The 20,159-nt window shown below is 57.2% G+C and overlaps 1 protein-coding gene across 1 annotated transcript; it reads left to right on the top strand.

The window, feature by feature from the left end:
• The first annotated feature begins 2,777 nt into the window (after positions 1–2,777).
• On the top strand, positions 2,778–18,647 carry RNPEP (arginyl aminopeptidase). Its single transcript, XM_059998945.1, has 11 exons — positions 2,778–3,247; positions 7,051–7,191; positions 7,505–7,653; positions 11,544–11,660; positions 12,178–12,413; positions 14,255–14,368; positions 15,060–15,172; positions 15,259–15,367; positions 16,116–16,340; positions 17,046–17,188; positions 18,130–18,647. The coding sequence occupies exons 1-11, from the start codon at positions 2,813–2,815 to the stop codon at positions 18,286–18,288; spliced, it is 1,941 nt and encodes a 646-aa protein (XP_059854928.1). The 5' UTR covers positions 2,778–2,812; the 3' UTR covers positions 18,289–18,647.
• The last annotated feature ends 1,512 nt before the right edge of the window (positions 18,648–20,159 follow it).

The raw sequence follows: 20,159 nt of genomic DNA on the forward strand, positions 1-20,159 counted from the left end.
TTCTTGGATGATAGTCGGGTACAGTTCTAAGTTGACAGGGTTTTTCTCAGTGTTTTGAAGATAATGCCTTCTGGCCTCTCGTTGCTAATGAGAGGTCTGCCCTTGGTCCAATTTCCATTTGTCGTTTTTTTATAGGTAACCTGTCTTTTTTTCTTTGGGTCTTCTTAAGACCTTTATGTCTTGGTCTTCCTCAGTTTAACTAAAACATGTCTAGGTGTAGGTTTATTTTTATATTTTTCCTTGCAATTTGTTGTAACTTTTAAATCCTTAGAATCACACTTTAATCAATTCTAGAAGATTTTCAGCCATTATTTCAAAATGTCCAAGATACGTTGCATTCTAAGCATTCAAAAGTGAGGGAAGGAGAAAAGGAAGGAAGGAAGGAGAATGGATGGGATGAGACTGCTCTTATCCCCAGGGAGAAGTTAATGCTGAAAGGAGAAACAGCATAGTTCCACAAATGTTTGACTCTACAGCCAAGGATAAAAGGCCCTCAGGACTTCCTTGGTGGTGCAGTGGTTGAGAATGTGCCTGCCAATGCAGGAGACACGGGTTCGAGCCCTGGTCCGGGAAGATCCCACATGCCGTGGAGCAACTAAGCTCCGTGTGCCACAACTACTGAAGCCCGCGCCTAGAGCCCGTGCTCCGCAACAAGAGAAGCCACCGCAATGAGAAGCCCACGCATGGCAACAAAGAGTAGCCCCCGCTCGCCGCAACTAGAGAAAGCCCGCATGCAGCAGTGGAGACCCCACACAGCCAAAAATAAATAAATAAATTTATGAAGAAAAAAAAAAGGATAAAAGGCCCTCCTCCTCCAGCAACACTTACCTGGAAACATCAGGCCCGGTGTCTCTCCTTGCTTCCCGTAGCATCCTGTTCTTCCCAGGTCACAGCACAGCACATGGAGTTATCGTGACCTTTGTCCTTGTCTCTAGGTTAAGTTGTGAGCTGGCCCGTGAGCACCACCAGGACAGGGGCGGTGCCAGGCTTGCTTCAGTTGTATCCTCAGCACCCAGCCCAGTGGCTGGTGTATGCAGATGCTCAACAAAACCGCATTGCATAAGGGAATGAATAATTTGAGGGTAGATATATTGAATGACTAGTAAGTACCAAGTACTGTGCTCAGTGCCACGGAAAAGTGGTTTTCCAAAGTTGTTGGATTTCACTAGCCAGTAAGTTAAAAAAAAAAACTAACATTGACCTTATATGGAATTTAAAAATATCTACTATAAGCATTTCATGAAATAAAATGTATTTTAACAGTGTAAAACTAGGAAGAACATACTAGGATACTATTTCCTTTTTTTTTTTTTTTAACCTAAAACACTAGCTAGAAATAAGCATTATTTTAATTTTACTGAAGTCTTCAAACAATTTTTCAAAAAATATGAGATTACATTATATATGCTGTTCTGTAATTTGTCTTTTTTTTTTTTTAACATCTTTATTGGGGTATAATTGCTTTACAATGGTGTGTTAGTTTCTGCTTTATAACAAAGTGAATCAGTCATACATAAACATATGTTCCCATATGTCTTCCCTGTTGCGTCTCCCTCCCTCCCACCCTCCCCATCCCACCCCTCCAGGCTGTCACAAAGCACCGAGCCAATATCCCTGTGCCATGCGGCTGCTTCCCACTAGCTATCTACCTTACTGCGTTTGTTAGTGTGTATATGCCCATGACTCTCTCTCGCCCTGTCACAGCTCACCCTTCCCCCTCCCCATAACCTCAAGTCCGTTCTCTAAGAGGTCTGCGTCTTTATTCCTTTTATGAAAAACTCCCTACATTCTCTTAAACTTTCATTTCCTAGCTGATCCATAAAAATCTCGCCGTCGAGTGGCTCCTAGTCACAGAAGGGCCACTGCGACCGCTGGCACAGGAGAGAGACAGCAGGAAGGGTGTGCCTGGCTCAAAGAGCTGTCCCACTCAGGAGGGGGGGCAAGCGGCACAGCAGACGCCCAGCCTTAAAGGTGCAGTGCCTCTCCCCATCCCTTGGCGGATGGACAAAGGACTCGCGCGCCCGGAGTCCCGGGAGGACCCCCATCGGCGTGGTATCCCGTGCTGTTTCCGATTGAGCTCTCACAGCTAGCTCGAGAGATGCTATAATTCCTTCTGTTTTACAGGTACACAAGGAGACTCGGACAGAGTCCCCTTTCTTGGGGGAGGTTTGACACGGCCCAGGATGACACGGCCCTAATAATTGGGCGAGCGTCGAGCTTGCGACCTCCAACCCGGACCCTTGCAATCGTGCTCAGTGCGGCCTGCCTGGAGGAGTAGGACACGGGAAACCTCAGTAGAGAAGGGACTGGGGAACATCCCAGTGGGATGAATTCGGGCCAAGGTGGATCAAATTGTACCCCCCCACCCCCACCCGCACGCCTGTCGGAAGTCCTGAGACGCCGGTGCAGAGCTGGGAGTGGGGGAAAGTCAAGAAGAGGGGCGTGGCCCGGCCGCGTTCCGGGGCGGGGTCTGCACGGTGGGGCGGGGCCGGCGGCAGGGTCCGGGTGCGGCTGTACCGGGGCCTTGGCAATCGGCGGGGCGTGGTCTGAGCTTTGTGGCTTGGTCATGCCGGTTCCGGGCGTGGTCTGAGGAGCGGGGCCTGCACCAGTGCACGGGGGCCGTGGCGAACGGCGGGGCGTAGTCTGAGCTTTGGGGCGTGGCCATGCTGAGTGCCCGGGCGAGCCCAGCACTGCCTGTTGGGGCCCACTCGGGTGCGCTGCAGAAGCTCCGGGGACCACGACAAGGGGCGGGGCGGGGCCTGCGCGGCGGGGCGGGGCCTGCGGCGGCCCGGTCCAGCGGCGGCGCGGGGCCATGGCGGGCAGCGGGCGTGGGGCTGGCGGGCGGGTGCTGCACTCAGCGCAGGCCGAGGACGTGGCGTCGGCCTCCAACTTCCGCGCCTTCGAGCTGCTGCACCTGCACTTGGACCTGCGGGCCGAGTTCGGGCCTCCGGGGCCGGGCCCGGGCTGCCGCGGGCTGAGCGGCTCGGCGGTGCTGGACTTGCGCTGCCTGGAGCCCGGCGGCGCCGCGGAGCTGCGGCTGGACTCGCACCCGTGCGTGGAGGTGACGGCGGCGGCTCTGCGGCGGGAGCGGCCGGACGCGGGGCAGCCGGAGCCGGAGCCGGTGCCGGTGTGCACGCGGCCCTTCTCGCACTACGGCCAGGCCCTGTGCGTGCGCTTCCCGCAGCCCTGCATCGCCGGCGAGCGCCTGCGGGTGCAGCTCACCTACCGCGTCGGCGAAGGACCCGGGGTGAGTGCCCCAGCCCCGCGCCGGCCCCTCCTCGTGCAGATGCGCCCCCCTCATCCCCTCCCACCTCCCCTCCCATCCCTCCGCCCCATCCTCATCCAGATGCTCCCCCCACCCTTGCCTCCCACGGCACCGAGGAGGTCACCTCCTCCAGGCTGGGCAGCAGACGGTTCACGAACAGAACTTAGGGTTGTCGCTGCGCTCGGCCTAGGCTGGGCCCCGGTGATGAGCTGCTCCTCTGTCCTCTAGGGCGGCCTGACAGTGCTGGCTGGTTACCCGCTGCTGACTCAGTCCTTTGTTCCAGGTGCCCTCCTAATGCCTCGGGCTGGAACAGCTCGAAACTGGGCAGTTAGTAGTGTTTCCTCCTGCGAAGTCCTGGATTTGATGAACAAAAAAATCTGAGTAAAAGTGAGAACCAGAATGAGGGTGTACCAGGCTTTGTAATAACTTGGCTTTCTCACTGTTGGTTGACTCAAATCTTAACTGGGGGGCGGGGGGCGGCAAATGTTGGCGATCAGAAGGGGGAAGGTCATGTGTCCACATCTGTGAATGTCCGGGCGTGGCTGCCAGTCCTTTCTTGGATGGGTGTGCTACAGGTCTCAGCTGGCTGCCTGCCTACCATGGAAGCTTGCTTATTTGGTTGCACTTCCCCTTTTGCTGTTGCAGCTCGCTCCAAGGGCAGTTGTTTCCATCTTTCACCATTCGGGAAGTAAATGAACCTTATGATAGAACTTGTTTAAAAAATTAAAGTCCAAAGCAATGTAGACTGACCTCTAAGGCAGAGGAGAAACCCAGGGACCTCTAGGGATAACGTACCATCTGGAAATGTGTTTGGTTGCTCTAGTATATTTTGGTTCCTGGTTTGGGGCAGAAATTAAATAGGATGAGTGGAAAAATTAGGCCCTCCTGGGTGTGCCTAACAAAAGTGGCACCCCAAATTAAATATCGGAACTAAACAGCTTTCATTTAAGACGTGGTGGCAGAGATACACGCTTGATGAAGAACTGTCCTTTGCCCTGTGAAGGCAGCACTGGTGGCACTGTGCCTGTTCCTTCCTCTCATTGCCGCCGTCCCAGGGAGGGCTCTCACCTTGGACACCGTGGGTCGCAGCATCTCCCTGACTTGGACTCACACACACACCAGTGTGTGTCCTGCCAGCCTCCTTCATTTTCTTCTCTTCATGTCAATAAAACAAAACCGAGAACCAAAGAAAACTCAAGCAAAGATGGCGAGAAGGAATTGTGGTTGAGGGGATGATAGTCAGTGTTTATTGAGCTAAGCCTGACAATAGCTACATGAGTTGTCTTTATGTAAAGTTCTAGTACGGTGCCTGGTACCTCTCACTGCCAACTCATTACAGTTGTTTTCATTAATAGGATTTATTTTTTAAAAAGCTGTGTAGAGGACTTCCCTGGTGGTCCAGTGGCTAAGACTCCGTGCTGCCAATGCAGGCGGCCCGGGTTCGATCCCTGGTCAGGGAACTAGATCCCACCTGCATGCCGCAACTAAAGATCCCGCATGCCACAATGAGGATCCTGCGTGCCGCAACTAAGACCTGGCACAGCCTAAATAGATAGATAGGTGTCTAGATTACCAGGAAAACTGAGCAGATAGTAGAGTCTCCACAAGCCGCTTCCACACACACACTGTTTACCCTTTACTGGTGTTTTACAAGTGGGATACATTTGTTCCAGTTAATGAGGCAGTATTGGTACTTTATTATAAACTGGGATCCACAGGTTTTCCAGATTTCCTTCGTTTTTTTTTTAAATAATAACAGATATTTATTGAGCGACTTTCATGTACAAGGTATTATTAGTGTTTTTTAAATTTTTATTTTATATTGGAGTATAGTTGATTTACAATGTTGTGTAAGTTTCAGGTGTACAGCAACCTTAGTTTTTTGTTTTTTTTAAATTTATTTCATTTTATTTTTTTGGCCGCACGGCCTGCCATGTGGGAGCATAGGTCCCCAACCAGGGATGGAACCCTTGCCCCCTGCAGTGGACGCACGGAGTTATAACAACCGGCCCGCCAGGGAAGTCCACAACCTTAGTTTTTAATGTGTCTTTTTCTGCTCCAGGGTCCCATCCAGAAATCCACTGTGTGTTCCGCTGTCACGTCTCCTTTGGCTCCTCTTGGCTGTGACAGTTTCTCAGACGTTCCTGTTGTGGTGACCGTGATAGCTTGGAGGAGTGTGATCCCCTCTATTGGAATTTGTCTGTTGTTTTTCTCATGATTAGACTGGGGTTATGGGGGTTTGTTTGTTTTTCATAGACTATTTTTTAGAACAGTTCCGGTTTCGCAGCAAAACTGAGCAGAAGTTCACAGAGATAAGGTGTCATTTTTGTAACGTCGCATTGAGGGCAACAGTATTGACGGGATTTATGGCTGCTGTGCAAATATACCTCTGGTACATTTATTTGCTGTGCAAATGTACCTCCGGTCTCCGGGCTGAGGCAGAGCTTGTTGGGTTTCTGCACCAGGACGTTCCTCTCTCTCCCCTGCTTCCGTCTGTACTGGACTCTGGAACGAGACTCATCACACACACACACACACACACACACACACACACACACTCTCTCTCTCTCTCTCTCTCCCTCTCTCTCTCTCTCTCTCTCTCTCTCTCTCTCTCTCTCTCCCTCTCTCTCTCAAGCAAAGAAAACCCCAGCATCCCATTGTGTCTCCCTTGTGCCTCTTAAAAATTGGTCTCAGGACTTCCCTGGTGGTCCGGTAGTTACGAATCTGCCTTCCAGTGCAGGGGACGTGGGTTCCATCCCTGGTCGGGGAACTGAGATCCCACATGCCACGGGGCAACTAAGCCCATGCACCACAACTAGAGGGAAGCCCGCGTGCCGCAACTAAGACCCCACGCAGCCAAATTAATTCATAATTAATTTTAAAAAGAACAAGAGACACCTCAGGGAATGTTCTCGTCCTTGAGTATAGTTCCCAGGGGGGAGAAAATTGGTCTCAAGTGCCTCTGTGCTCAAAGCCCTTCATCACAGCTGCCGGGTGGGTGCCCACCTCTGCCGGAAGCTGCACTCCCCCGCGCCGTCCTCATGCTGCTGCCCACCTCCTGGAGGGACTCTCCTCCCTTCCCTCCTGCCGTCTAAATCCTGCCCACTTTCGAAGGTCCAGCCAGGGAGTTTTGCTTCCCCTATGAAACCCTCCTGGAGTCACCTGACCCTGTTCTAACCTCTCCGTGGTGTGCGGTGCTGACACACAGCCTCCTCAACCCCCGCGGTGGCATCTGTGTTACAGGTGAACTTCTCTTCGCTGTGGGCAGGATTTGGGTTTGTAAAAATCGTTCCAATGTGCTCTTGATTAAGGGCTGACAGAAGACAAGAATCATAGCCAATGTCTGTAATGTAAAACACGTTTATTCTGAAAGGGCAGATTGGAGGGACGGAGAACGCGCATTAATCAGACCCCTTGCTGTTAGCTTCTGCTTTTCTGTGTCTTTATCACAAGTTCAAGAACAGCTTCTTCAGTATTTGTTTTTTGGTGAGAAGTTGCTACAGCGGGGGGGGGCAGAGGAGGGAGGCAGGACCAGGGGGTCGGAGGCCACCCCAGGAATGCTTGAGACGGCCCATGGGACACACTGAGGGGTGGCCCTTTGGTGCTGTCCACCCTGGGAAGTGGACGTCAGACCTCGGCCTGGACTCCAGAGCGTCGCAGTCTGAGCTGGACTGGCGGGCGGAGGATCCCGAGGGTCACCTGAAGCCTCCCCTCTGGCCAGCTCCGCCCGGCCGCGCTGTGCTTGTGCAGGATGTCCGTTCCCAAAGGGTCTTGCCTCCTCTTAGGTTTGCTGGTTGGCTCCGGAGCAGACAGCAGGAAAGAGGAAGCCGTTCGTCTACACGCAGGGCCAGGCTGTCCTGAACCGGTCCTTCTTCCCCTGCTTCGACACTCCCGCGGTGAAGTGCACGTACTCCGCTCTTATTGAGGTGAAGCAGGCTGAGAGCAAATGTACCTGCCCTTGGGACTGAAAAGTTCACTTCTATCAGGTCATGTGTCAGGTGGTAGATTATTACCTCCATTGGGGGGTACCTCTGAAAAACTCCTCCACCTGCAGAAATTTGATCTGTGCTAAATCCCATCCGTTTGGCACAAGTTCAGTTTGTTGAAGCCTCTGTGCTTCCCAAGGTGGACCCCAGGCCGCTGCCGTCACCACGCGGGTTGCTGGCCATGCCGCCCTTCTAGCTGATCAAGGGCAGACTCTGTCCAGGCGAAATCTCCTGAGCCTTCTCTCTTTGTCAGGTCCCGGATGGCTTCACAGCTGTGATGAGTGCCAACACCTGGGAGAAGAGAGGGCCAAATAAGTTCTTCTTCCGGATGTGTCAGCCCATCCCGTCCTATCTGATAGCTTTGGCCATCGGAGATCTGGTTTCGGCTGAAGTCGGACCCAGGTAGGAGACCGAGACCCCGCAGGCAAGAGTGAACCGACCTCTGAGCACGGAGGCCTCTGACCAGCGAGCGGACCTCCTGGGGTGGCCCTTGGGGTCACGTCGGAGCCTCCCGAGCCCGGGACCTTTCTGCGGGACAGGGCGCGGCCTGAATGGCCAGAGGATGTGTCCTTTCCTCCCCCTCCCTCCTGCCTTCCTCCCGTGTCTGCGCTGAGACCGTCGGTCCTGCAGTGGCTGCGGTCCTGGGCCACCTTCAGAGGGAGGTGGGAGCTCCAGCAGCAGTTTTAGATGATCTTTATTAGCATCTTTAAGGTCTAAATTATCTTCTTGCTACTACAGTTGCTTTTTTATCTTTGTAGCAAATCTCCCTATGTTCTCTGGTGCTTGAGTCCTGGAAATGTACGGCCTTGATCTCTCTGTCTCCCTCTGGAGAGGCCCGGGGAAGCCGCCTGTCTGTCTGCTCCAGACACAGAGGCCTGGACCTGTGTTGGCAGAGGGGCCTCCGTGAAGTGAGATGGGTTTAGTGGAGACAAATAAGGATTTTGTACGGTTTCCTGAAAAAGAAATTTGACCAGGAGCACAGGTTTTTCCTGGCTGTCATCTTACCCACCAGCGTAGCATAGTCCTGAAAAGTGAGAGGGTCGGTTTGGATGTGAAGCCGTGGCTCTTCCTGGCCCCGTTGCGGTCCTTCTCTCTGCCGGGCCCTCAGCCCCTGGAGGTGCTGGGTTGGCTACACGCCTCGGGCTTCACAACTGGGCTCAGCAGTGGTGCCAGGGCCGTGAGATCAGAGGGAGAGATGGGTGGGGCCCCGTTGGCATCTGCTTCCAGCCACGCGCTAGGAGAGCACCAGCCCTGAGAGACGAGCGGTCCCTTCCTGGTGGACAGGGCAGTAGGTGACCTGCGAGCATGGAAAACAGACAAGGGGAGGAACGTCTTTTAGGGTGTTTACTCTTGCTGAGGTTCTGTTAGTAGGAGTAGGAGCTACTAAGGGGAAATGAGAGAACGGTCTATTCTAAATACACTGGATCACGGAGGTTTTCTCAACCCTCTGTACTGAAGTGACGACACAGTACGTTAATCCAGGTGACAGAACCCGTTTTACTGGTGCTGATGACTTACTCCAGTCCCCCGTCAGGTGGACAGTCCTTGCCTCCTGGGTCACGTCGGAGGGTCTTGAGGGAGTCTGCCGCGTAGGAGGATCTTCCATCTAGTCCCTGTTACCTCAGGGGGAAGACCCTGGGCAGGAGAGACTGGCGGACATCCCCAGGGGCCCCTTTATGTACGGTCCCTTCTAACCCTTACAGGCAACACTGAGGGACGTATTGCTGTCTCCAGTTTGCAGTTGAGAAACTGTGGCTTTGGTAAAGAGCCTTGTGCAGTCACGTGGTTGGTAGAACTGGAATTCAGAGGCAAGGGTTTCTGTTGCAGATCCCGTGCTTTTTGCCCCTAGAATCCTGGTGATGAGATTCCAGCTTGACTGAGAGCATCCTGGTTTCTTTGACAGAAATCTGTGTGCTGGCGGAAATGTCGTGGGCGTCCGCGGCCTAGCCCGTTGTCGCTGAGGACAGGGCTGAAGGCCTTTGTTAGTTGTGGTGCCCTGGCTGGGGATGGAGCAGCTCAGAGTAGTGCCTGGGGACTTGGACTCTGTGCTGGGGTCTTATTCTCAGCCCGGTGCCCTTTTTCTCCATGTGGGTTTCTCCTGGGTTGAGGGTGGCCTGAGGGCTTCTCTACCTCCTCTGCCTTCTCCCCACACCACCCCCGCCTCCGACCCCCATTCCCACTCACGGCCGCACCCTGCATCCCAGGCCTGGACTTGGGTATCGCTGTGAACCGGGCGGGATCAGAAACCTCCAGCTGCATGTAGGCCTTCATTCTCTGCCCCTCCTGCTGACCTTCGCCCTCTGGGGGCCTCACTCCTACCACGTCCCGCTGTGCCTGCGCCTCGCCCTTCAGGGCGGTGCTTGCTCCTAGGCGGGCGGCAACCTCTCCCGCGACTTCTCTCCTGCCTGGGTGGTGACTGGTCATCTCTCGCCCACACCCCAGGCCCTCCGGCGTGTCCTGCTGCCGCCCATCTGCCCCGGGCTCCTGCCATCCCCTTTCTCCACTCAGCACCTTTCTCCTCTCAGCGTCTCTCTTTTGAGAGATGGAGAAAATAATGAAGCTGTGCGTGGTACCCGTTCACATTTCTGGTTTCTTGGTGAGAAGCTGGAACGAGAGAAAAGGTGATGCAGGCGTTTGAGAGGTTTCCGTGCGCTCAGCCGTCTTTCACTCACCTTTGCGTCTCGCGCCCCACGCCCCTTAAACCGTCTTTCCAGTTTTCCTTTCAGACGCCGGCCCCTCCCTCCAAGCACAGGGTCTCGGCTCTGCTTTGTGGAGATGTTTGGTCTGTCGGGTACGATTGTGTCCTGCACGTCCAAGGTCCCTCCGTCTGCTTTCATCCCCCCATTCGTCCGTCTGGACCCCGACGACAGGTCCTTTCTTTGTTAAAGCCAGTCTTCACCTGACCCGTTGACTCACCCCCACCCCCGTCCTCTGGGCTTTGCTTCGTCGTCTAGTCCCGTCTTCAGACCTGCGGCCCCCACCCACAACTGGCCAGCTGGCTCTTTCCTCTCCACCCCTGGAGTCCAGTCCCCTAAACTCACTGAAGCTCCTGAGGTAAGAGGCCGTTGCTCAGCGTGGAAGGTGCAGGGACTCGAGGATGTGCCCTTGGCCTCCGCTTCCCGATCCCGGGCCCTCCTGGCCGGTCCTCGCTGGGCTCCTCGGGGGTCTGGCTGCCCTGGGCGCAGGTGCCCCAGGTTCGGTCCTCGCCCCTGGCTGTGCCTGGGAAAGCTCACGCCCCCTCGTATTGAGCATGTTTCCTGTGTCCACAGCTCCCTAGACACAGTCTGATGGTGTCGCCCCCTGCGCTCTGCAGGGGCAGCTGTGTCACGTGGCATCTGAAGCCCTTTGTGCCCCGAGCTTGGGGCCTCTCCCACCCCCAACCTACCCCCATCAGACCTTGGACTCTGGTCACCCCAGACCCCGGTGGTTCCTCGCCTGCACGTGCGGCTTCCTTCCCGCTACGAGGCTCCTGCTTTTGCTGCTGGGACCCCCGACGCGGGTCGCCCCGCTCCCCCTCCTGCTAGAACAGTCCCCGAAGTTCTGCCGAAAGGAAGCTCTCTTCGTCCTGGCCTCGCACCCACCCACTTGGCCGTCTGTCCCCCGACTGAGGATGTCCGTGTAGGGAACGCTCTGTGGAGCATCGAGGGGCCTTGACACAGCCTTCGGCTGCAGGGCCCCTGAACCTGGGGTCAGCTCGTCCTTGAAGTCTCGGTCCCTCCCATCCCCTTTCAGCCTTGGCTTCCTTCGCACTGGATCTTCTTGATTTTTTCCCCCCCTTACCTCTGTTTCCTCATCTTTTTACTGTGAAAATTTCATAATTGGAAATTCCTGCAGGACATTGAAGGAATGATGCATTGAGCAGCTGTCTGCCCATCCGTGTTGCTGTACTAGGTTTGCTTCCGTGTGGATCTGTGGGGTTTTTACTAGACCATTTGAAAGCAAGTAGGTCCGCCTGCCTGTCCGAAGAGTGAAGACAGTTACCACTTTTCTGTTAATGTGAATTGGTTTATCTCTAAAGTGTCTTTCAATTTTAAAGATTCGGTTGTGAGAATCCTTTCTGATCTCTCCGGAGGTACACCAGCATTTCCTACCTGAGCCACCGTATGAAGGGTCTTCACACCCATCTTGTCTCCTTACCGCGCACCTTGCAGATGGGGACTGAGGCTCGGTGGGGGGAGAGCCTGTCGCCTGCAGGAGCCCCCAGCCCCCCCCAATTGGTGCACGTGCTTTCAGGACGGGTCCCGCCGTGGCCTCTGAGCACAGTGCTGCCTTCTCTGCGCCCTTGTCTCCAGGAGCTGGGTGTGGGCCGAGCCCTGCCTCATCGCAGCTGCTAAGGAGGAGTATGACGGGGTCATAGAAGAGTTCTTGGCAACGGGAGAGAAGCTTTTCGGACCCTACGTTTGGGGAAGGTGTGGTATCACGTGGACTCTCATGTCTCTGTTGTTACAGTGAGCCGGCCCTCCCCCCTCCCCGGCCCTGATCCGGGGGGCGTAGGGGAGGGGGGAGGAGATAAGCCAGGCCTCATTCGCTGTGGCCAAGGAGGGGCCTGGGAGGGCAGGCATTGCGGGGACAGAGGCGTGCCCGTGCCAGCAGTTGCCGGGGTGGAGATGGGGATGCGCTGTCGGGGACGTGGCTGACTTGTCTTTCCTGTTGCTGGAAGCAGCTCCGTACCCGTTTTCTCTTTGTCATCTTCAGACTTGAGGTCCCCTAGATAAGAGGCTCCATTAGGTCTGTGTGACCCACGTGGGCCTCTGGGGAGCTGGGTGTGATGGAGTCAAGCGCGTGCCCACTGTGAGGGGCCTGGGAGGGAGGCCCAGTGGGCCGGGGGCGGGGGCAGGGCTGAGGACCGGCTCGCTGTGCCGTGCCGCCACCCCCGTCAGTAGCCCGGATGCAGCTGGGCCCCTCACGGCAGCCTGCCTCTGGCAGGTACGACGTGCTCTTCATGCCCCCGTCCTTCCCATTTGGAGGGATGGAGAACCCCTGCCTGACCTTCGTCACCCCCTGCCTGCTGGCGGGGGACCGCTCCTTGGCCGACGTCATCATCCACGAGATCGCCCACAGCTGGTTTGGGAACCTGGTCACCAACGCCAACTGGGGGGAGTTCTGGCTGAACGAAGGCTTCACCATGTACGCCCAGAGGAGGATTTCCACCGTCCTGTTTGGTGAGCCGCCCCTGAGGACCTGCCTCCGGTCCTGGGCCTGCAAGGCTCCTTCTGGGGAGTGAAGGGAGAAGGGGGTAGTGCAGTGAGCCCGTGACAGCCAGGGAGGGCAACTCGAGACAGAGTTACACGGAAGTAACTGTGTCCACCTCACTGCATGTCACACATCAGCAGGGGCTGGGGGCAGAGGGAGTCTCGAAAGCGACACACGGCGGGATGAACTAGCGGTGGACGCGCCTCCCGCTGGGGCTGAAGCTTCCCTGTGCTTCGCCTGGGGGAGAGCGGCCCGGGCTGGTCGCCCAGGTACCAGTTCGCTTAATGAGCGAGTCGTCAGATCACTGTCCCCATCACCTTGGATTGAACACCTGTTTTGTACCAGCTCTGTCACGTACCACCTTCCCGGCGGCTGCGTGGAGATACTGTTATTCCCATTTTACGTGTGAGTTCACTGCGACTCAGAGAGGATAGGAAATGTCCCTCAGCCACTTAGCAGGTGAGGGCAGACCCTCAAATGGAGCCCAGCTGTGCTTTTCAAATACATTCTCGGGAACTCCCTGGCGGTCCAGTGGTTAGGACTCCGCGCTTTCACTGCCGAGGCCATGGGTTCGATCCCTGGTCAGGGAACTAAGATCCCGTAAGCCACGTAGCACAGCCAAAAAATAAAATATAATACATTATCAACACAATCTCGATGTTGAAAAGCCATGGTGTATCAGGTGCTTTTGTTATGTTTATTATTTCTCTGATCAAAATCTATTTTGGCACCAGTGGAAAAGCACACACAAAAGTACTTATTTGTAATCTCACTGCTCAGAGGTAATCGATGGTTATCCTTTCAAACATTTTTCTACGTGTGTGTGTGTGCGTGTCATCAGACTGTACATGGTTTTAGAACTGCCTTTTTTTTTAATATAATAAAGTTAAACATTTTCCCGAGTCATTAAATTTTTTCTACAGCTCCAGAGTATGGAGGCTTCATAATTTATTCAGTCAACCTCCAGTTGTTAGGTTGTTTTCAATTTTCAAACGAGATAATATTCTGACAGACATCTTTACATAGGTTCACGTGCGTCTCAGATGATTTCAGTAAAGACAAATTTCTAGAAACATCATTTCAGGACCTGAACATTTTCAAGGCTTTTTGTTTTGTTTGGCATACATTGTCTCCTGCTTCCCAAGTTTACACTTTCATCCAGAGTACGTAAAGCAGTAGTGTACCGGCCGCTCGGACTCCCGCACGCAGCTGTTCGTGTGCACCGTGCGTGCGCCTGAGGGCGCTGAGGCTGGCAGGGGCGGGGGGGGGGGGGGTGTCACTGGCCCAGATCAGAGCATCTCGCGAGTGGCGGCGGTGGCTGGTACACACCCGGGCCCTCCCCAACCCTGTCCCCTCAGTTGTTGTTCTTTCTTTCCCATGGCATGTGGGATCTTCGTTCCCCGACCCGGGATTGAACCCGGGCGCCCTCCGCAGTGAAAGCACGCAGTCCTAACCACTGCACCACCCGCCGGGGGATTCCCTCCCTCAGTCGTCTTTAGAGCCAGAAGGAGACTCAGATGCTAGAAAAATCTTGGGTGACAGTTTCTCTTGTTTGACAGAACAGTCAGATGAAGAGATTCTATTTTCGTGGGAGATCAAATTACCGTCTCCACAGATAACAACATGCTGAAGGGAAAGGTCACTCACTGTCAGAGGGGTGGTGTGGGCGGGGCAGGCTGAGGAGTCAGCCGTCCACAGCCCCCGCCGCCCGCCGTGCCTGGGGAGTGCCACCCCCGGCCTGGGGCCTCCGTCCTCTTTTCGGGGCCTCGTGGGCACCGCGGGGGGTGCCAGCCGCTTTCCTGTCGCGCAGGACCCGCCTACACCTGCTTGGAAGCCGCCACCGGGCGGGCTCTGCTTCGGCAGCACATGGACGTCACGGGCGAGGAGCACCCGCTGAACAAGCTGCGCGTGAAGATCGAGCCAGGTGGGGGCTGCTCTGGCCGCCGCCCAGCCCCCGTCGGGCTGGGCACACCTGGATCCCCCCTCGGGAGGGAGGAGCCCCCAGGCCGCTCCTGAGCGACTCCGAGATGCTCTGTGCGTCTGGGTCCCTGTCGCTTACTCATCCTTTTGCCGCCCCTGGTCCATGGTCAGCTCAGCCCCGCGGCGTTTCTAGAGCGAGGTCGCCCTCCCCTCACCGAAGGCGTGACCCAGCACCAGAAAGCTCGTGACTGCTCTGAGGTCATGGGTTTTTGTTTCCTAAGATTTTTCTTCAGTTCCACGTGTGACTAACTTAAACCTTTCTGTGCAGTTGAAGCACGTGTTCCCCGATGCCTCTGACTCTGACCATGAACTTCCTGTAGTTGGGCAGTCAGTTCTGTTTACTCCAGAACGTGCACAGAACCCACCCCGCCCCGGTCTGGGCAGGCGCAGCGCCTGTGGGTGACCCGTGGGGCTGGGAAGGCGTTGGGTGGAAGGGCCCCCCGAGCACAGCGCCCCGGGCAGGGGGCAGCCGCGATCCCCCGAGCCTGCTTTCTTTGTTCTCCCACTGGGTCCATCTTCAAGTCCCTCGAGAGAGGCCAGGATGGACCCGGAACGTTCGTGGCCTTGCTGTTCCTGGGAAGCTGAATTCCAGTCTCTTCCGTGGCTACTCTTTGAATCCAGAGCTTTCTCTGCAGGTGTCGACCCAGATGATACTTACAACGAGACCCCCTACGAGAAAGGCTTCTGCTTTGTCTCCTACCTGGCCCACCTGGTGGGTGACCAGGACCAGTTTGACGATTTCCTCAAGGTACATCAGCTCTGAGGTGAGGGGAGACGAGCGGGGGCCCCGCTGCCGGGGGCTCTGGGTGACCGACCGTGCCTCCCTCCTCACAGGCCTACGTGGATGAGTTTAAGTTCCAAAGTGTCCTAGCTGATGACTTTCTGGAATTCTTCTTGGACTATTTCCCTGAGCTGAAGAGAAGGAGGGTGGATTCCATCCCGGGTGAGCAGAGGAGCCGGCCCACCGCTTCCAGGTGGTCGTGGAGGGTGGGGTCTGGTCCACGCCTTGGGGGGGCTGAGGTGCGCCCCCTGGGGGCGGCGTTTTGGGGCAGGCCCAGGGGCCCAGGCTCTGTCCCACAGGAGGAGCTCGCTCACCCCCTGGCCCCCTTTCCCCACTCTGCTCTTCTGCCCCTCTCTGTCCTCTGGTCTCCCCATCCCTGGACACACGTAGTCAGACCCTTAGCTCTGCCCAGGCCTGCACCCGCCCCGAGGGGCTCCTGCCTGGGGAGCGCGTGAGAGGCCTGCTTCCTAAGAGGGCGAGCACGGCCCGTCGCGGGCCAGGCAGCTCGTTAGATGTGTCCCCACTTCCTGCTCCATGCTGGGCGCCGTCCTGCCAGCTAGTGAGGGGTGGGGCCGGGCAGGACCCTGGGCAGCTGGCTCCGGAGCCCAGGGGCATCAGCACGGCCGTTCTGGTCGTGGGGGCTGGGCCGCGTCTGTGCATGTGGCTCTACGGCTGATTTGCAGCACAGAACACGCTCACGTGGAAAGGGGCGGCCAGGTCCATGAGACGGCGTCTAGGCATCACGCTGGCTGGGGCCCTGTGGAGCGGATGACCGTGCGGGGCAGTGGTGCCGTCGTCGGGGGAGAGCTTGGGATGGACGGAGGCTCGAGGTCTCGGGCGCTGCCCGGGCAGGCGGACCGTGATGCTGCTGGGGAATTCTGACGGAATCTTCTCTACTTCTGCCAAACAGGATTTGAATTTGATCGCTGGCTGAACACCCCGGGCTGGCCCCCCTACCTCCCTGACCTCTCCCCCGGGGACTCCCTCATGAGGCCAGCTGAGGAGCTGGCTCAGCTGTGGACGGCCGAGGAGCTGGACGTGAGGGCCATTGAGGCTGTGTCCACCTCTGCCTGGAAGACCTACCAGCTGGTTTATTTCCTGGATAAGATCCTCCAGAAATCCCCTCTCCCTCCCGGTGAGAAAAAGTGGGTTGTTTCTTCAAGGTTGGAGGGAGACAGACTTGTGACACTCTTCCCAGGTGGCTGCGGGGCATGGGAAGGCGGGTGGACGGAAGCCCGGGGCAAGGAGCGCGTCGGCAGAGGGATGCAGGTGCCCGCGCGAGTGCCGGGGGGCGGGAAATCGTAAAGCCTGGTGCTCGTGGAGTCCTCACCTCGTGCAGGTCATTCTTCCAAGCTCCCCCGGCTCTGACGCCATCTTATCCTCGTCGCTGCTCTGTGACCCCAGGGACTGGGGAGCGAACCCGGGGCACAAACAGATCCCACAGCCAGTAGACGTGGGGCTGGGGTCTGGGCCTGCTGGGCCGCAGCTCTTCGGCACACATGCTTTGTTGCTTCTCAGCCAGAAGTAGTATTCACCAAGGGGTGTTAACTCAGAAAAACAGAGCAAGCTGACGTGTAGCAGGTTGGCGGTGGGATATCTGAGGCAGGTGTGCAGGCTTTAGTGGGGTGACCACAGGAAGTGTGTATTAAGGGAAGGTTGGAGGAAGAGCCGTGGGAATTACAGCAAAGTCAAGACGAGGCGTGACCCCCTCGGGCCTGAAGAAGCAGGAAGAGGGTGGTCGGCAGCCTCCCTGAAGTTCCTCCGGGTGCCCTCGGACACATGGCCGCCTTAGCTCATGGTGTGCTGGCGAAGTCACTAATGACCCGTTTCTTTTCTCCAGGGAATGTGAAAAAGCTTGGAGAGACGTACCCGAAGATCTCGAATGCCCAGAACGCGGAGCTACGGCTGCGATGGGGCCAGATTGTGCTCAAGAACGACCACCAGGAGGACTTCTGGAAAGTGAGGGACTTCCTGCACAGCCAGGTGGGTGACCGCCACCTGCCTGTGCCCCTTCCACACATGGCAGGCAGGGCCTCTCGGACCGCCCTCTCGGGAGCAGGGCTGAAGGGCCTGGCGGGGTCCTGTGAGCAGGCTGTGGTGCCGCCCTGGGGGAGAAGCCCCGGCCCGGGAGCTCCTGCAGGTCAGCCAGGGAGGCCTGTGGGGCGAGAGCCAGACGGCACTGACCTGAGGCAGGGACGGTCATGCGACAGCGGGGCTGGTCTCCGGGAGAGGCCGGAGACCAGGAGAGGTGAGTGAAGGTGAGATTGTAGGCTCCTCCTCTGGGGGCAGCCGGTAGCCTGCGAGGGTCCAGAGGCCTGCTGGACCCAGGTCACCGGGAGCGCTGCCCTGCCGGGGAGGGGCCCACGGCCCTCAGGATGAACCATTCCACAAGATTCCAGAGCCGGGCTGTGGACAAGCCATGCGCAGACTCCCTCACCTGTTGGCAGGTACCTGCTGGCAGGTTCTCGAGCCCCTGAAGGCTTCCCAGCCTCTGGGTGTCAGGTGTGGCCGTCTCGCGCTGACGTGAAGGTGCGGGTTTCCTTCTGCTCGGCTGCAGGCGGCCCTTCTGGGGCCCTGGTTTAGGCTTGGGCTCTGCAGCCTTTGCCGTGAGCTGTTGCCTCGGTGCCTGACCACTTAGAGCTCTGAAAGTTTGGAGTCTCCCATGTGCCAACCCCCTACTCGGTTTTGTTGAGTGTAGACATCTCCAGGAGGGTGAATACCGACACCTAGCCGTGTGGAGCTTTGGCTGCCAAGAAGATTCTGGAACACAAGCCCTCGTGTCTGGGAAGCCTCTCACTCCAGCAATGATACCCGTATCCCTTTTGGCCCTGATCACGAGGCTGTCAGATGGGCCCAGGGCAGGGGCTGGGGGCTGCAGACCACCGTGCAGGCTGATGGGCCTCGAGCACGCACGTCTCTTACAGGGGAAGCAGAAGTACACCCTCCCACTCTACCACGCCATGATGGGGGGCAGTGAGGCCGCCCAGACCCTCGCCAAGGAGACCTTCGCGGCCACGGCCTCCCACCTCCACAGCAACGTGGTCCACTACGTCCAGCAGATCGTGGCGCCCCTGGGCAGCTAGAGGCTCCCACTGTGGCCTCTGTGTCTGCAGACTGCCAATTCCAGTTCTCATCAGCTTCCCAAGTTCACGTCCCCGTGGGGTAACCTGTTCTCTGGGCTTGGTGTTTGGGACTCTGGGCTTCTGCTCTGACTGGACGGCTCTGGACCCGTTGTGCGACCAGGAACCTCCATACTCTCTGGGCTGGGTGGGCGGCAGGCTTCGCCCTCCCCGCCTGGGTCTTGGGAAAAGCAGGAAGGATTTTCTTTACTCTCTTTTCTTTTTTTTTTTTTTTTTTTGCTGATTCTTGAAGTACTGTGCAAAGGGCTGATTTCTGGTGATTCCTTTTTCAGGTTTAATCATTATTTTAATAAATATTTTAAAGTGAAAAGTATCTTGGTGACTGTGAAATCCCTTCTCCCAGGTCCCGCTCTCTGTTCTGAGCAGGTTAGGGGGAGACCCAGAGCAGGACGCTGGCTCCCTGTTCTTAAGGCCCCTGGGCTGGAGGAGGTGGGGTTCCCACAGGAGCATGTGCAAAACAGAGGGCACGGAGGCCGCCTCTTTGAGCCGCATCCCTCCGTGCAGCGTCCTGCCCGCCCCTTCCTCTTTACCATTGCTGCTAATAAGCGCGCACTGGAGTGCTCTTTCTGCAGCCTCTCGCCATCCGTGGGCCTCGCGGGGCCTTGCCCTCCCCGGTCCTGGGTGACGGGCTCCGTGTGGTCTGTAGTAGAGTCTGTTCAGAACCTGGCACTAAGCTCTGATTTCCACGTGGGGATCTAGGCAGTTAGCGACTTGGGGTGGGGTGTGGGGCGAGGGGAGGTCGCACAGAAGTATTTCAGGATCTTTGTTTTCCTAGATCCAGGGTCTCCCTGGTGGCTGGCTGCCGGGCGGGCGGGCGGGCGGGCGGCGCAGACCTCCCAGCACGCCCTGCACCGTGGGAGCGAGGACACGGGCACTGGCTCCTGGCTGCTCCTGGCCGCTGTTACAGGCGGGGACAACCGGGGGCCGGCCAGACGCCTCCCGCGCCCTGCTCGGTGCCCAGCCGCTCAGCTCTGCGCCCAGCGGTGTCCTTCCTGGTTCCGTGCAGACCCTGGGGCGCCGAGGGGCCCCACGGGACCCCTTCCGCAGCCGAAGCCTGAGTCAGCTTCACAGCCAGGCGTCCTGAGCTGTGTCCCCCGCTGTCCCGCCAGGTGGGCCTGCGACAGCGCCTCTCCTGCCCCCTCCACAGCCCTCTCCCAGCCAGGTGCTCTCGGAGGGCTGGTGGGGAGCACGTGAGCCGTCTGGAGCTGGAGCTGGTTCTCCCACATTCCAGGGCGAGGGACAGGGTAGAGGGCGTGCCTCGGGCTGTGGGGGAGGCCCCTGAAGGGCTGGGAGCTGCTGCCCCAGAGCTCGGCTCCCCACCGTGGCCCGTGGGAGGGACCCTGGACCTTAACGCCCTCCGCTCTGCGGGGCACCCAGCAGTGTCAGACCCCGGACGAGAGGCAGATTCCTGAGACAAACCTCTTAGTCCTACAGAGGGTTAAAGGAAGAGGGGCTGGGGCGTGGCCTTTCCCTTGAGGCCGGGCCTCCCAGGACCTTGGCATTAACCAAGGAGGAGGGGAAAGAGATGCTCAGATGCTGCATCTTTGATGCATAAAGATCTGAGGGATCACTAAGTCCAAAGGGCCTTGTCTTCATGGATGGGAAACGGAAGAGGCCCCAGGACCCGTCTGTGCCCCCTCGCCAGCCTGTGCCGTCCCTACGCAGGCCTCTGTGGTCTGCGGGACACGGCCCTTGTGGTTAGGGCTGAGATCGTGGAGGAGACCCGGGTAGGAGGGGTTGCCTTGCCCACAGGGAGGGTGAGGGCCTCTGGAAGGAGCACCAGTTGGGGGATTTAAACCTCAGCCCCACTTAAC

This window comes from Delphinus delphis, chromosome 1, assembly GCF_949987515.2.
Source record: "Delphinus delphis chromosome 1, mDelDel1.2, whole genome shotgun sequence".
NCBI classification, from domain to species: domain Eukaryota; kingdom Metazoa; phylum Chordata; class Mammalia; order Artiodactyla; family Delphinidae; genus Delphinus; species Delphinus delphis.